The 16,661-nt window shown below is 39.0% G+C and overlaps 3 protein-coding genes across 3 annotated transcripts in view; all 3 read left to right on the top strand.

Moving 5' to 3' along the window:
- The window catches only part of prtga (protogenin homolog a (Gallus gallus)), a 35,231-nt gene extending 29,338 nt beyond the window's left edge, over positions 1–5,893 (top strand). The window contains exons 15-19 of the mRNA XM_048262152.1: positions 1,037–1,219; positions 1,534–1,657; positions 1,799–1,934; positions 2,022–2,129; positions 2,223–5,893. Of these exons, the coding sequence (XP_048118109.1) occupies positions 1,037–1,219; positions 1,534–1,657; positions 1,799–1,934; positions 2,022–2,129; positions 2,223–2,609 (938 nt within the window). The 3' untranslated portion in view covers positions 2,610–5,893. The remainder of the gene's footprint in view (positions 1–1,036; positions 1,220–1,533; positions 1,658–1,798; positions 1,935–2,021; positions 2,130–2,222) is intronic.
- An 898-nt stretch (positions 5,894–6,791) lies between these two features.
- On the top strand, positions 6,792–10,583 carry pygo1 (pygopus family PHD finger 1). The gene is made up of 3 exons (XM_048263025.1): positions 6,792–6,945; positions 7,674–7,756; positions 7,874–10,583. Exons 1-3 carry the CDS (start codon positions 6,897–6,899, stop codon positions 9,071–9,073), a joined length of 1,332 nt encoding a protein of 443 aa, XP_048118982.1. The 5' UTR covers positions 6,792–6,896; the 3' UTR covers positions 9,074–10,583.
- A 580-nt stretch (positions 10,584–11,163) lies between these two features.
- dnaaf4 (dynein axonemal assembly factor 4) lies at positions 11,164–16,326 on the top strand. The gene is made up of 9 exons (XM_048263084.1): positions 11,164–11,365; positions 11,596–11,743; positions 12,352–12,485; positions 12,598–12,823; positions 12,934–13,067; positions 13,803–13,912; positions 14,002–14,155; positions 14,548–14,653; positions 15,352–16,326. The coding sequence occupies exons 1-9, from the start codon at positions 11,243–11,245 to the stop codon at positions 15,453–15,455; spliced, it is 1,239 nt and encodes a 412-aa protein (XP_048119041.1). The 5' UTR covers positions 11,164–11,242; the 3' UTR covers positions 15,456–16,326.
- Positions 16,327–16,661: the final 335 nt, after the last annotated feature.

The raw sequence follows: 16,661 nt of genomic DNA, 5'->3' as shown, positions 1-16,661 counted from the left end.
AATCAATATCTCATTTCATCCTACAATCCATATCTGTATTTGTCATTCATCTCTTGTGATTCCTGTCTGCTTTTAGATAATGGTCTGTTGTCTTAGCAGTCAGACAATACATGTTTAAGAGTTCATGGATCCAGGGTTACATTAAAGTATATGATGTCCCAGTCTGGCTAAGTAACAGTGACCACTGTCAAACAACAAAAATAATATTCTACTGACAGTGCCTCCATTACATAAAGTGTGGTTAAAAGCTCTGCATAAAGTTCTACACCAAATGAAAAATATCAAAAAAATTTAACAAGGACATTTATGAACAATGAATTCCACCCAAGATTACACAAACATATAAATGGGGGAAAATGGTCTACTGTTAACAGTCAAGCTACTTGGGAAAGAAAAAACTAATTTTGCTGATTTGCTTAGACATGCTGACATTTGACTGGGCACATATCTGTGACACAGTCAGCTGCCAATTTTTTTAAGCTCCTGGAACTGCCGGTAGGTTTCTGAGCAGCAGAGATGTAATTGATAGCAGATGACTCCTTGAAATGCACGGCATCTCCGCTTCACTCCTGAGCTGTCGTTGTGGAGGGTCAAAACTGAGGTCATCCACAAAGCCCCCCTACCCAGCTTTGGGCCCTCTGTGGTGTAAATCACTTGCAGCTCTGTGACAGTTACTGTTGAAGGTTTGGCTGTGTTACAGCCAGGGGCTGGGTGGTACAGGAGGTTGGAATGGGCATGCCCCTCGATCTTTGACCCCCTCTTGTTCTCTGGGCACGCGGGTCGCAAATAGCTTCTCCTCTGCTGGGAAACTTTTATGTTTTTTTCCACTGTGCAGTAAACCTTGGGTTTTCATGGTTCAGTAGAACCATGGGAGAGAGGCACTTAAGTCACCTTTAGTTTTGGGACCACAGAGAATATATTGATGACCACATATTTCTCTGCTAGTCAGATGACACGGCAGGGTTTTTCTTTCCGTATCTGTAATCATTTTTCAGGCGCGTGCGACTAACTGTCCCTTTCATTTTTACATTCACAGGGAGCATCACTATGGCTTTGCTGGAGAAACTGGAGCCAGGGAACACCTACCTGGTGAAAGTATCGGCCTCCAACGAGATGGGTGACGGGCCGTTCTCCAGTGCAGTAGAGCTGGCTGTACAAACCCACAGCTCTTCCTCTGGCCATGTCCCCAGACACTCACATGGCTCCTCTCATGCCACAGGTCAGGAGCTTTCATGGAACAATGGTCTTTAAAGTAATATGACCAGAGCCCCCTAGTGGACCCCTTGGTGTAACTCCACTGTAAATATTCTGTTAGAAAGGCTGTAATAAATATTAACTTCACTGTAAACATTCTCTTGTAAAGGCTGACTATTTTAAAAGTTTCCAGTTTAAATTATATACATTGTAATGTGGCCCTGTGAATAACAGATGTGTTTCTGTCAGTCACCATGGTTCAGCTGCTTGGGAAAAATTAGGTATCTTTCTAGTGACACGTAAAGGGACTTTTGTCATGATTAATTATGTGTATTACAGCATTTTCTGATGGGTTCTACCACCTGGACCAGAAGTCAATGACTGGCATCATCTTAGGAGTCTGTGTAGCACTCACCTGCATCATCATCTGCGCCTTAATCCTTGTGTGTAGGGGCAAAGACAGGTAATCTAACAAGATGACCATTATCAGACCATTCTGGTGTCGATATGTTTCCTTTCAATTACCTTGCACTTACTGGATAATGTTGTAGGCCTATACTCATTCTCAATTCCAAAGTGTAATGAAATAATATTGGTTTTATAGGAAATCCTCCACAACAAAAACTGTGAGGCAAGGTGGTGGCCCGATTCCAGCTCTCTCTCATTTGGCTGGAGACATTCAGGTTGAGAATGCAGAGGTTATGGTGCCCATGATGAGTGACCATTTTGTTGACGCCAAGGTGAGAATCAAAATGTACAATTAATCTTGCTTTAACTTGCTTGTTAGAAAATGTAAGAAAATTAATTCTGAGACTTTGACATTTTAGGGTGGAACGAATTTGATCATAAATAGCTATGGCCCTGTCAACAGTCCCGAAAAGAAGAATAAGAAGAAATGGCTTTTCTTTGAGAAGGAGGAGAAACAGAAAGTCCAGGTAAAAAGAAACATAATCAAGTGGATGTAACACAATTTCCATGGTGGTTAACAGTCTGTTACATCATACATTTTTCCTTGTATTATTACACAGACTCAGTGGAGGACCCATAGCACATGTTCCTACCAGCCAGGAACCACTGTCCTATGCTATAAGGAGGAGACCCACCAACCCACCTCCCTACAGGTTCTGTTTAGCTCGTCAGGAGACACTGAGGGCTCCCAGAACAGTGAGGGGAGCCATGAGACTGGTGATTCGGGCCGCTACTCCCATGACGAAATGGAGATGACCAATCTGTCATCAGGACAAGGCAGTCGGCCGTCTTCTCTGCAGGGTGTGGAGAGTGATGGGTCTGAAGGTGAATGCGTTCCTGAGGCTCCGTCATCTGACCTCACTGTGGACATGGGAGAAGCCACAGGAAGGCCCTGCCAGGAGCAGCAAGAGGTCCCAGTAATTTCTCAGTCTGCACTTTCCCTGTAGCCATACCTCTATCCCTGCCCCCCATCCCTTATACCTGCCTTTCCACCTCCCTCCTGTTTCGATGGACAATGAGCAGGAAGCCAAAATCAAGAGGCTGCTTGGAAGACTTGGGCTCTGGCTTCATATTTATGCCAAAGACCTGCGTTTATTGAATGTCCCCATTTTTCCCTTTTTTCTTCCCTTTTTTGTGTATGTCTATTTGTGTAAATCTCACCCACCATGAATGTTTCAAAAAGATTGTCAAAAAATGGGAAATATGACTGTTACATTTTCTGACATTATTTAAGTTTGTCACTGGAGCAAAAGGGATAATGGACCTCCCTTAGCTGACGATCTACCTCAGTTTACCTTGGGTAAACATCAACTATGTATTTAATGTCTACTTACATATGCAGTGGGTAACCCCACTGTCATAACAATTGATACTTCCTGATAGCAATAATTTGCTTCAATTAGCTTATAGTTGTCTTCTGTTTTTCTGTGCTTTTTGTTTTGTTTTTTAAAGTATGGGATTGTAAGTGCACTGCATTACCTATTTTATTTCTCACATACATGCAGTACTAGTGTACTACCGATTTTTCAGATGAATGCTCTCAGGTATATGATATGTTTGTCCACATTCTTACGCATTATGAAGAAACCCAGGAGTGTGTGGTTTAACTTATTTGAAGCCCTCACATTTCAAGAAATTCCAAAGATGGGATAAATATTGAATTAGTTTTTCTATGTATCTGGAAGTGCATTTGCCCTTTCAATCCCTGTTTTATACTACCTCGTTTTAAGCATTTTTTTGTAGTGTATTTTTTCCTTAACTCAGGGAACAAGGTTTAGTACATTTGAACAAGCCATGTGTTTTTATGATGTTACATGGCTGATTGACAGGGTTTCATCTTTGAGCTGAACTGCTCATCATAGTTGGAGTAGTCGCCATAGGTCTGTTATGAATGTTTGTCTAGATTCTTGTGCCAGTTACAGTTCAGAGCCTTGTGATACCCTTCTCACAGGTGGAAAAGCCTTTTCATTAAGGAATATATGGCTGTACTATGGCAGGTGTTCATTGTTTTATTGCTATTTTCTTTTTTTTGTGCTTATGAGAAATTTTCCTAATATAGCAGTGTTGTTAAGCGCAACACAGCTACCCTTAAAAGCGTTTGAATAGCCTTAACATGGATCAAGTTCCTTGAATCTCAGAGCTAGGAAGCACAGTTTGCTTACCAAAGAATATTTTGAGGGAACTCTTTCATGGGGATGAAAGATGAGTGAAGAATGAATGTTGTCAAAAAAATGAGTGGAATCAGTGAAATGGAAGTGAAATTAACACCAAAAAACATTATAACATATATATTTTTTCTTGACTTATATGTACTACTGAGTACATTATCTAGTTACTTTTGTTCTTGAAATAGTCCGTACTATTTTAGAGTAGAAACATGAGTTTAGCACTTCTCTCAGAATAGTTTCAGTTTTTAGATCACTATGTCTATGTGCAACGGTGACTTATGCTATTGCCCAAAGAATTGTTTGCTTCTTTAATTTTTGTCCTACTGGTCTTTAGGAACATCTCAGGATAAGGGTTTCCTCAGACTAGACCAAAGATGGAATGCAGTGCCCTGTGGATCAGCAAAGATGCTGCTTCCTGTACAATAAAATGCCTTGCACATTTGTGCCCCCATTCTGTGACCAAATGAGTTGAGATGCGGGTAATCTCCCACAAAGTGCTCCTGGGGTGTAGGGTACTTGATGATGTAAAGTAATAATCGATTACAAGTGCAAAACAACCAACTAGTCCAGATTGGTTTCCTCCTATGAGATGTTGCAAGTGTGACAGGATGTGTTTATATTATAGGTGAAAATTATATGCAGAGATATGTATTATATTGTATTTCCTGTCGAACTTCCAACATTCTTTTCAATCAGAGGAGACCAGTGGTCAATGGAAGACCATGTTTAAATCAGAGCGACACAATCACATTTGTAAAGCAAACTATATAAACCAAAGATTTTAGAGTCACCGTTGCACATTGGCAAATAATCAGGTTAGTCTTTTATCTTTGCATGATATTTTATTGTTCTCCCAACATGTTCCACGGCTGTGATTCCGTACCCTCTGTATGCAGTAAATGGCTATAGACACACACTACTGAGACACCTCATAGATAGTCATACATCATTGTGATTTTATGTTATTGTGACTTGTAATTTCAGCTAACAGCAGTTTGAGTCTACTCCACTTTTTTTTTTTTACTGTTTTCTCACTGGAGGAGAAACGTTTTTATACTAGTAAGGGAGACTGATACCCTCCCTTTGCAGTACTGACTGAATTTCGCTTTTGCCTAGCTGAATGTTAGGCAATGCCCGAATGCCCGAAATGTTTATTATAATGTGAATACCTCTTCAAGTGTTGTAAGTGAATATTAATCGGGAAAGCTGTGCTACAATTTAAGTTCATATTGTATATGGAATTTTTGTTTGTTTTGCTCTTTTATTGGCAGGTGTGTACCATTGCATCATCTTAGTTTCTGTTGTCTGTGGTCCAACAGTACATTTTACTTATACACTGAAATGGATAATGAATACGTAAACTGTTTGGCGAATCAAGATAATCAGTTAGTTTAATACAGAGATTATTTCATTCTTCTATGTTGTGGTGATGTCTCTGTACTTTCCAAAACACTCAGGCATGTGTAGTAATGCAATTTTAATGTTGAACAAGACACTTAACTCAGGTACCTCCTCTGCACAGTAGAGATGTGACCCAGACCTTGTGAGATTGTTATGCCCAGTAGAATTACCAGTGTTACATGATGCTCAGAGAAATCAGTGACACCAATTACTCGAGCTATGTGATTCTGAATTGTGCTCATTTTTGTTTGTTTCATTTTATTCTTTTCTTAACATGTGTGACAGAAAGGATGAAGTTGAAGGCTCTTGTGTGAGTGTTGATTCTCCACTGCTCTGTTGCCTCTACTGTCACACTGCTAGTGTAAAGGCTGTGCTGGTGTACATGTGTAATGGCAAAGCAAAAATGGGCTATAGACAATTTCACTCAGGGGGGCCCATGAATGCCTTCTGCTGCCACATAAAACTTGCACTGGCCTTGAAAATGAATGTACTTCTTGTAATTGTTACTTGTTTTGTTGTTTTTGGTTATTCACTCTTAAGTTACCATTATTATCAACTGTTTGGAAGGTGTTCCAGTGTGTGTTTTCTGTACAATGACAGTGTTCATGCCAAAATATTAGCCTAAAATGTCTAATAAAAGCCAAAAATGATTTGAACCTTAATACTGACTACTGGTTTCCATTGAGACTAGGCTACACAAAAAAAAAACACACAATCTATTAATGTCATTGGGATAGCTATACCAAGCACAATCTAAGATAGGCTACTGAAGTTACTGCCCACCATTATGATGATATTCCTTAATATAAATAGGCTGATAGGTATCGATAATTTCGTAGCTGTAAAAAAAATGCAATAGCCTATTAATATGGTTGGTCTGTGTTAAAAGTAGGTCGAATGATTATCTATGTAAGCCTAGAGCTAAAGCATGTGATAACCTCACAGGCCACTGGCTTTGCTATTAGTGTTGTTGTTACAATGTAGACAAATCATTGCAAGACTAGGGGGAAAAAAAAGTTGCATCGCGGTCAGAAATGGCGGCGCATCCTTTGATGTTTTCTGGCGGCTTTGATGTGTAGGTACAGTAGGCTAGCTACTTGCCAAGGAAATACACGGCGCTGTCGGACAGTCTTAATAGCTACTTTCCAGCACAGTACCATTCGAATTTCAAAATGTATGTAGCAAATCAGCATTTAAAAAGGTAAAATATTCCCGCCAATTCACTGACTTGTTTGGTGGGATCATATCTTTTCCCAGTCGCAGTGTTACATCAGCGGTTCATCATACTGTCTGAGCGGCACCTCATCAAACGGAGCTGTGCAGACACACTCACATGCTAATGTAGAGGGGTATCTGTTCTTCCACATTACTGTTCGGCTTTTTCAAAACTGCAATTAAGTGTAGTTTTTGGAAATCGATTACCTTAATTGTTGCTAAGTTTGCCACAATCACACCGTGTTTACACAATTTTCCCCGCATACTACTATGTATCGCAAAGTTGAATTCGTCCGCTCCTCCCAAACTTTGCAAACGATTGCAGCTTTCCTGGTCACACACAGAGATAGCTGTGATTGCTGCGAGGAGGAAGACGAGTGCGGTACCTTTTCAACCACTTAAATAATATTGCTCGTTTTGGCTTTTGGGAGTCATGTAAGGAACTCTGTAATGTCCACAGAACAGGATAAAGATACCTTCTCTCTAAAAAGAAACAGAGGTAACGTAGCTTTTATGTATTTTCGGTCGAGCGTGGCATGGAGTGTCTGTGGGGGCAGACGCTGTACACAAGTCTCGACCGTAATTACGCCTGTGAAGGAGCTTGACGGCCTACCTCAAGGCCTTTGAAGAATTGAATGAAACTCAGAAGAGACAGCGCTATAAAGCTGATGTCGGTGAAAATAATGAGGCAAAGAAGTTGATTTAATTTATTTATGCCTAAACTTCTGTAAAGTATGAGGATGAAACTATATCGGAATGTGCCGTAGTCGCTGTAGTCTAAAGGTAACTTTCACAACTCGTTCACGAATACGATAGCCTTGATAGCCTACATAAATGCTCTGCTGAAGACTGCGTCTCTAGAAGTTTGTTGCATAGCTTGTCGGTGCATTTCCGTTTACATTCTTGCAGTTTATAAAGTTTCAGTGCTTATTTTCGACTATTTTGTACAAAGCTAGCTAAATAGTAGGCTAATCATGTTTATAAACTAACCACCTCAGTTATTTTTACGATGTAAAAGTTCAAGGAGAGATATGGCTAGATTAAAAGGAGGGAACGTTAAAGCAGAACTCCCACGTTTTGAACATGTAAAAAAAATCAAAGTCAAAACTGCCTATAATTAATGTGACAGTGTCCTAATTGTAACTATTATATTATTATTATTATAACAGGCCTCATTCTTAAGAGTAGACCTACAATATGATCAAGAGGACCCTTATGTCATTACAGGTGGTGATGGTGGGCTTGATGGTTTAGGAGGGCCCTTGCTTCTTGGGAGTCCAGATAAGAAAAAACGCAAGTCAAGCACACAGGTAGTGCATAAGTGAATCATAACAATTTTAAATAGGTCTATTATTTTTGTAATAAGAATCACAGAACAATATGACTTTTTACAATTCTGTGTCAGTAACTTTTCTCTACATTTTCAGGCACTCCCATTTGCCCCTCTCTCAGAGTATGCACCACCGCCAAACCCAAGTGCTGATCACTTAGTTGCATCTAACCCTTTTGATGATGGCTTTTGTGTGCCAACATATAAGCCACTGTTGGCTACAAACCCATATTTTGGCCCATCAAATTACCCAGGATTCTGTGGCTATAGCCCACACCGAATGGCCCCACATATCCAAAACAGAATGCCTGCACCCTACGGGGGAGCATATCCTGTGCGAAACCAGCTTCATCCATTTGCCCAGAATCAGATGGGTATGACTTTCAATAGACCCCCAGGGTTTAATTATGGGCACCCAGAGAATCCTAACTATGGAAACCAGTCCATGTTTAGTAACAACAGCAACATGCCACTTCCGTTCAGACCAGGCCCAGGAGAGAACTTTAATCAGATGCCGATTCATAATGTCAACCAAAGTGCACCTCCAGACACAGGCCACAGTTTTGTTTCTGAGGGTAATAACAGTGGAAATCCAACAGGGAAGGCCTGCACAGATATTAGCCCTAGTTTTACGCAGCAGCAGCAGCAGCAACAACAACAACAACACAGCAACTTTTTACAGTCCACCCCACCAATGTCCAGACAAGATGCAAGTGATTCCTCAGGCAAAAGCACGTCCCAGACAACTTCACCACACAAGCCAGGCCAGAACACTGAGGAGAATGTGTGTATGGACAAGACCTCTGACCTAAAGTCCAAAACCAGGGGTGCACCCATCAGTCAAGATGGGGTGCACCCTAACTCTTCAGAAAAGATCAATGGTATCATCCACCCTACTAATGATGCCCTGAAAAAGTCTCCACCTTCTTGTATTATCTTGGACACAAGCTCTTTGGAGGAGAGGCGTAAGAGGAACAGTGTTGGTGTTGGCATGACTGGTGCAAACAAACTTGGAGCGCATCCTAGTCGACAGAGCCTTTCATCTGTCGAGCCTGTGTACCCATGTGGCATCTGCTTAAATGAAGTGAACGATGACCAGGACGCCATCCTGTGTGATGCCTCATGTCAGAAATGGTTTCACAGGGTTTGTACGGGCATGACTGAGACAGCCTACAACCTGCTAGCTGCTGAGGCGGCAGCAGTCTGGGGCTGTGACACCTGTATGGAGGAGAAGGGAGCACAGCTTGTCAGATCGAGGGAGACCACAGGACCACCCACAGTCAGCAGTGAGGGTTAGCGCAACATATCTGTATTGCATAACTGTGTTCCCTGGATATTCATTCTATACCTTTAAAGCAGCGGGTGGTTTTGAACATGCAATGCTCAGAATTATGGACAGTTTCCCTTGTTTATAGTTGTTTGAAACTATTTCAGTCAAAACTCAATAGTAAACAATTTTCTGTAGTCTCGTGACTTTCATGACCCATGAATTTATCCGTGATTTATTTTGTTTGAGTGTCATTGCTGGGAAGATATATATTTCAGCAGACAAAGGGTAGACATTTCAAAGAGAGACAGTTTTTACTTTGTGAGGACATGTTACTAGATGCCTTGAGATATGATCGAACAAGCAATTACACCACAGCACTTTTCCTGTCAAAGGTGGCCTATGATGTATGTTACAGTAGATTCACTTTACTGTCCTGAGCCTCTCTCAAAAATGTCAAGTAATCTGTGTTCATATGGTGCTGTTATGGCTGATATTAGATGCAGCTGAAGTTCTCCAAAGCCTTATATGAAAATGACCAGTATCATTTGAACAAACTGAAATAAAGCATAGTCATATTTTCCCATCAGCTTTGGCACTGAATGTAGCAATGATTTTTTTCTGGAATGTAGCATTAGTGTCCAGAGAAATCATTTGTGTGAATGTACGAACATAAAGTTAATATATGTTAGCATGGAACATTCTTGTATAGGCTATATCTAGACATTTTCAGTTATATCTAATAGTGCATTACATGCACATGCTATGCTTTTCCATATTGTTTTTTTCTTTAAGATTTTCCTTTGGCAGTAAGCTCTTCATTCAATATTTTCTTTAGAGTTCATGGAGTATTTTAAATATCAATGGTGATCCGATAATATTTTTTGTGAGTACACCGATATTTTCCGTCTTTTTCAGTTTAAAGATAGAATGATATAATATATAGCCTACACTTTTCTATTTTTATTGCTTTTCTGTGCTTGTTCACCCTACTAATATACTATAGAGACCTTTTGTTTTATAATGATGCACACTATTCAATATTTTTTTGTCAAAGTGTAACAAATCATAGTTTGTGACCCTGAATATGGTTTCAGAACTTTCATAATGTTACCTTTATAGGTTCTTTGTGTATTATTTTAATATGTATTGTTAAACATAGAATTTGTGTCATATGTACTATTTTTTATGGTTCCAAAATAATTTTCAGATTTTTGCATTTGCTCAAAAATGTGCCATTTAATCTTCCTCAACAATGTGGCATTGTGAATGTAATGTTTTGTATCTGAGTGTGTGGTTCTCTGTTGAACAAAATGCTGCATTATAATGTAGTACTGGTCCTTCAGTTCATTAGAAGTACATTAAGTGGCAATATTATTCCCTAATACTCTGAATGTTGATATTCATCACAGCCAAATAGCAAGTTTGGTCCACATTATACAAACAATATTTATGTTGAATAATTCTGTTAATTTATTAGATTTAATTTCTGCTGTCATCAGATAATGTGTGGTGTTGATAAAAGATTTCTGAAATTCTACATGTTCCTGATACTTTTGTGTAACCAGCCCCACAAACAATTACACAAGTTACACAATACCTATGACAGGCAAGACTTGTTTAGTTAATACTTGAATCAATTAATCTTAGTTTTCCCAATTTGTGTTTTGAAATGCGATCTTGACATAAATGGCTGTACATGTTGTTGTAGTGCATTTAGAGTAACCATTTTCTTCTTTTTTTTTAATGTACACCTTCACTGATTTATCTAGGCTACACATTAACTAATATTAATTCAAAATGTTGTTGACCTGACATTTGCCCTTTAACACGCTAGCATTTTGCAAATGCTGATTGGTCAGTGAAGCTCCATAAGCTTGCTCGCGAGTGCCCTCTACTGTAACTTACTGCAGCCAGTCTTGGTGTTCTGAGAGAGAAAGTTCTCCTCATATAAGAAATTCTCTGGCAGGGTCTTCAACCTTTTTCACTAGAGATAGTTCGAGTGTGATCTTTTTGATCGCGTTGACTTGTGTTTCATACCTGGATGGAAACTTAAGTAAGAAGGATGATGATGACCACAGCCAGTCTTTGATGAAGTGACGTTTACCGGAAATGTAAGTCCCTCCCAGGCAACAACCACTGTTGTAGCAACAGAGTTGAAACTTGTGAGAAATTAACATCACTTTCATTTAGGTAAGAATGCCATTAATGGTCAAAGATTATTCATGGACTCAAACGGAGTCGAAAGTGTACATTAGTGTTCCTTTAAAGGGGATGAATGCTAAACATGTTGACATTTTTGCAACGGATGAATATTTAAAGGTTGGTGGACTGGACTTTCTCTCACTGAGCTAACATGTTAACGTTACCGGTAGAAATGCTAACATATCTGGCTAGCCTGCAGCCTGTCACATAATTGCATGCTAAATAATTTCATAATCTAGGCTACTGTCGATAGCTACCCTCCTAAATAGACTGTTCTGTTCTAGTAGCATAATCTATAAAGGTGTTCTGCTATGTAACAAGATTTATTCTTAACTTATGGGTTCTAGGTACATTTCCCTCCCTTTTTATTTGAGGCATTCCTATTTGCACCTGTGGATGATGATAAAAGTATTGCAAAGATTGGAAACGGAGTGGCTGTTTTTACATTACAAAAACAGAAAGAGGAACTCTGGAATCAACTTATCACCTACAATGGTATCGTAACACCCCCAATTATCACCACTTTTGTTCAGAAATTCTAAAACAACGATGTTTTTCAACACTTCAAAATAACATTTGCTAAATTAACCTGACATTTTTCAGTAGCCATAGGTGTGAAGATTTGAACAAAATCTGGTTTGTTTGTTAACGGGAGCATTTACTGCCTGAAATATCCGATTTTGTTTACCACGCTTGGAGTTATAGTGCTGGCCTGATGGGTCGCCTATTTACACCGTTTCAACGGCACATGAACGGTTAGACCGAGAATTCTCGTCGTGAAATTAAAATTCCACTGGAGCTCCAAGCGGTTGTGTACACGCAGCCTTAGAACACTGTCTCCAGCTCTTTGAGTCACGGTAAAATGTCATTTTTGGTACATAGCTAATTTAGATACACCTATGGTGTGGGTGGTTTCGTTTCTTTAGGAGTCTGCTATCTTGGTTTGTATAGAAATTGATATTAAGTGACACATACACGCAAGACGGTGGAAATACGGGACCGACGGTAATAGGGGGAGTTCCGATAAGCTACTTCGGCGAATTCTCCCTAGGACTAATGCAACGGCTGAGAACCATTGCCTGACTATAGTGTGTTCATTACAGAGGACAGAGAGAAACAGAAAGAAATCAGGCAAAAAGCAATTCTTAAAGCCCAGGAAAAAGCAGCTGCTGACTCAAAAGCTAAAGCAGCACAGAAGCAGGAGGAGAGCAAATTTGCTCTACAAACTATGATGAAGGTACAAAGTGTTGTTGTTGTTGATGATGATGATGTTGTGTTTGTGCACAAGATAGCCTATTAATGTCTATTTAATCATGTCATTATCTTTCATATCGGTGTGCTCTGTCTAGCTTGAGGAAGAGGAGAGAGCAAAAATTCAGAAAATAAAGAATGACGAGTGTAAGAAGGCTGTAAATGAGTTAGAAACCTGGAAACTGGAGCACAAATCAAAGGAAGAGAAGGCTATCCAGCCACAACGACAAAGTATCCAATCAGTGAGAAACACTGAAATTAGCAAAGTTGAAAAGTTATCTGTCCCCTTGTCCTCAGGAAGAGTTGGCGTTATACCTCAGCTAGGTTAGTAGATCAAGACAACTATGTTTCAATTGGTTGCACCGCTTGTATAGCTTGTGGGTCTTAAATATTGGATAAGCTATGTTTTATGTTTTATTTTGCCTGCTGTGTAGGTAATAAAAATGTCCCCAAAACTGAAAATGTTAATTTGCCGGGTCCAAGGTCTTGTGGCAATATTAAAGTAAATTTCACACCAAGAGTCTTTCCCACTGCATTGCGAGAATCCAGAGTTCCTGAAGAGGAGGAGGTGAGTACAGTTTTTTGGGTGTTCCTTTTCTCAGAATAATGATTGTATTTGTAATAAGGATATTTATTATTAGTAGTATTATTATAATAATAGTGTGTGTGTGTGTTCTAAATGAGTAAATAAATGCTTCTTGTCTACATGTCTACTTTCTACCCTGATCAAGAATACCAGTATTACAACTAGAATAAAAACTATATTTCTATGTGCATGCTTACATTGCAAAGATGACTTTTATAACAATATTATTTAACCTTTCACTGTTTTTTAAATTATCATTTGGTCAGCACTAGTTTCTGCAACATCTTTATGTGCATACTGATGATACATGGTCATACAAGGGATGTTTGACGTTTAAAACTGATCCCCAGCATAACAACTCCTGTGAGATTTTGACATTTGATTCTTTGTGGTTAGACCATGAAAAAATGTGTTAAAACCTGCACTGCACAGAATGATGTCCATAACAACCCCAACTCCTCCAATAAATTTGGGTTTGGGCATGTTTAGAAACCCGAAATGTAAATCTAAATCTATTGTAGGGTATTGGGTGTGGTGTATAATCAGCTGTATTTTGAACTAAGTAAACTTTTTTATACTGTAGAAAAACACAATGCCTTTGTCAGAACTGTACATGATGATATTGTAAGTGAAATCTGAGAATATAGGAAAATAAGAACAAGTGGCTCTTAAGAGCATGATGCATGTTCTTCTCGTTCTACACTTGTGTTTGATCAGTGGCTCAAAAAGCAAGCTGAAGCCAGGCGTGTAGTGGCTGCAGATTTGGCAGAGCTTGATGACCTCAAGCCAGAGGAGAGGAATCCTGACTGGTTGAAGGAGAAAGGGGAGTAAGTGCAAGTTCCTTACATGGCTAATTCAAACATTAGTATGGGTCCTGTGGAACTAATGTTCCCTCATGTATTTGTGTTTGTTCTAGCAAATTCTTTGTTGCTGGGAATTACCAGGCCGCCCTCAATGCGTACAACCTCGCTTTGAAGCTCAACAGAAAACTTCCTTCACTGTACTCTAACCGTGCTGCATGTCATCTCAAGCTAAGGAATCTTCACAAAGCTATTGAAGACTCCTCTCAAGTCAGTACATCTCAATATCAAAAATCAGTAACAAAATCTTTTCCCCCTAAAATTTCACAGTAATAATAACCTGTCGAGAGACTGTCTGATGGTCAAGGATTTTTTAGGTTTTGTTTTGATTAGCTGGTCTATAGCTACATTTAATAAGAATAAGAATAAGGTTAAGTTGTTGGCTGTCTTCCAGTAATGTGTTGTTTTGTACTCTCTTCTTTTTTAATTATTCAATGTTTTGTATTTTATTTCTTTTATTTTATGTATTTTTTATTTTTAAAACATTTAAACATTGCGCTTTTATGCACAATGAATTACCCCATATATGAAATGTGTTATAAATAAACTTGCCTTGCCTTGCCTTGCCTAAAATGAAGATCCCTATATGTATGTCTTGGTAGGCACTGGAGTTACTAACCCCACCAGTTGCTGACAATGCAGCTGCCAGGTTGAAGGCTCATGTAAGAAGAGGCACTGCATTTTGTGAGCTTGAGCTATATGTTGAAGGTTTGTATATCCTGCTTTGAAACCAGTGTGCCCAATTACTGTAGTCATGTTAGTTAAGCAATCTAGCATGAGTGAAAGTGGGGTTGGTACCCACAGCCGTGGGTATATCCTTTATCAGCCCCACACTAAATTCTGTTTTCTATCGTTTACTTTGATTTTTGTGTGTTCGCCCCAAAAAATAGTTCCAATCTTAATCTTGGGGTGTCCTGTTGCCAAGCAACGCAGCATATAATTCGAGAGCCACATTCAGTGAGAGGGGCTTTATGTGGTTGTGCACACAATAATTTGTATAGCCTACTTGCTTGTCTGTACATTACATGCTATATTGAGCATTCACACTACTCCATTTTCACACTCAATAACCGTCACATGCGGAATAATGAAATTGAGGCTCCCTCGTTTTGAATTAATGGAACGTTCATGTTGGAGTGATTACTAGCTGTGTGGAGACCAAGTAGGGATGTCCCATAGCGGGATGTCCTGGGATATCCCCACTCTGGAATGCCTCTCGTTCAATCAGAAATTACTAAATTGTTTAACCGAACCTAACTGTTGTATAAATAATGGAACTGTGATTTATTTAGTTGTTATTGGTGATAGATATTTAAAAACATCAGTAACTATGCAACCATTACAATTTGCATGTTTTATTGCCATCTACTGGTGAAATACTAAAGCTATCCTATCTTATCACAAAGGTCTGCAGGACTATCATGCTGCTCTGAAAATTGACCCTGACAATCAAAAACTACAAGAAGACACTCAAAAAATTAGAGACATCATTCAAGGGGCCTTAGGCTAAACCCTACTTGAATGAAGCAGTGGGTGACAGTGTTTGATTTGAAATGTATCAAGTAAATGCCTGTTGTTGAATGTTTGCTACGAAGAAAGGGACATGATGTACATGTGTAAATAAAACTAAATGTAGAATTTTTATAACATAAGGTTAAATATACTGGCAACATCCCTTTCTTATATACTTTATATATACCAATAGTTTAATCACATCATGATGTGACAAGTGTCAGATGAACATGTAATACATACTTAAATAATGAATGAATAATACACACGATTTTGCTCACGACTTTGCTTTCATCTTCCATCTTTATTGAGAAAGGATTATGCTCAAACATAACCTACATTGTCATCATGCTAGTTTACAATGTGTTGTAGGACATCCAGTGTAGTAACTGTTTTTTAACTAGAACTGTCCTAGAGTTCAACTGTCAAACTGCCAGCTACAGTTACACCTTGCTTCTGTCCAAGCTAGTATTGAAGGAATTGTCACGGTACATTCCACACGTTCCCAGGTGTTCTGAGAATTTCTGTGATAAAGGGTGGTAGGTGCAGGGTGAAGATTCGAATGTAGGAGGGTTGTGTCCATAATCAGAGGATGTTCTCTTGTAAAAAGGACTAGCGGTGGCTTTGTTTGTGTCTTGAGATGGCATCTGAGAAACTGGATTCATCATACAGGAAAACACAGGGTTCCCAGGGTTGACACAGTGTGCGCTATTTCTGTTTCCTTCAGACATTGTGGAGTGGATAGATGGATGTAATCTATAGATGAAGGACAGATTATTTGATTATACGCAACATCTATTATCAAGAGCTCATTTATTCTGTCAATGTTAAGGTGTGAATTAGCCTACAATAAACTCTGGCAAACCTGATCAGCTGTCTACAATATTCAATTCCATAACTGTTATTATGGTTGTTTGTTTTATCCAAAATGCAGAAAGTAAAAAAATACCAGAACAGGCGATATCACTAATTATCTGATCTACCTGGTCAATAGGATGAGTTATAAAGCCACTATCGAAGCACCTACCTTGTCATTACCAAGAAAATATATTTGTTCAATCATTGTACATTTATAACTAAATGTATCCAGCGTTGGATCTAATTTTAACTATTTATTCTAACATAGTCACGTTGTGTTCATCAAGTTTCCGAAACAATCTGATCCTGTTTGGGAGATGTAGTTTTGCAATCCCTTACAGTGCCT

This window comes from Alosa alosa, chromosome 14 (genome assembly GCF_017589495.1).
Source record: "Alosa alosa isolate M-15738 ecotype Scorff River chromosome 14, AALO_Geno_1.1, whole genome shotgun sequence".
NCBI lineage: Eukaryota > Metazoa > Chordata > Actinopteri > Clupeiformes > Clupeidae > Alosa > Alosa alosa.
The sequence above is the reverse complement of the archived record's forward strand: the minus strand, read 5'-3'. Positions and strand labels throughout refer to the sequence as shown.

Coding starts and splice junctions, on each gene's coding strand:
- pygo1 (XM_048263025.1), top strand. CDS start 6,897: ATGTCCACAGAACAGGATAAAGATACCTTCTCTCTAAAAAGAAACAGA. Junction 6,946..7,673: donor CTCTCTAAAAAGAAACAGAG/GTAACGTAGCTT, acceptor ATGTCATTACAG/GTGGTGATGGTGGGCTTGAT. Junction 7,757..7,873: donor AACGCAAGTCAAGCACACAG/GTAGTGCATAAG, acceptor CTACATTTTCAG/GCACTCCCATTTGCCCCTCT.
- dnaaf4 (XM_048263084.1), top strand. CDS start 11,243: ATGCCATTAATGGTCAAAGATTATTCATGGACTCAAACGGAGTCGAAA. Junction 12,824..12,933: donor TGGCGTTATACCTCAGCTAG/GTTAGTAGATCA, acceptor CCTGCTGTGTAG/GTAATAAAAATGTCCCCAAA. Junction 13,068..13,802: donor GAGTTCCTGAAGAGGAGGAG/GTGAGTACAGTT, acceptor GTGTTTGATCAG/TGGCTCAAAAAGCAAGCTGA.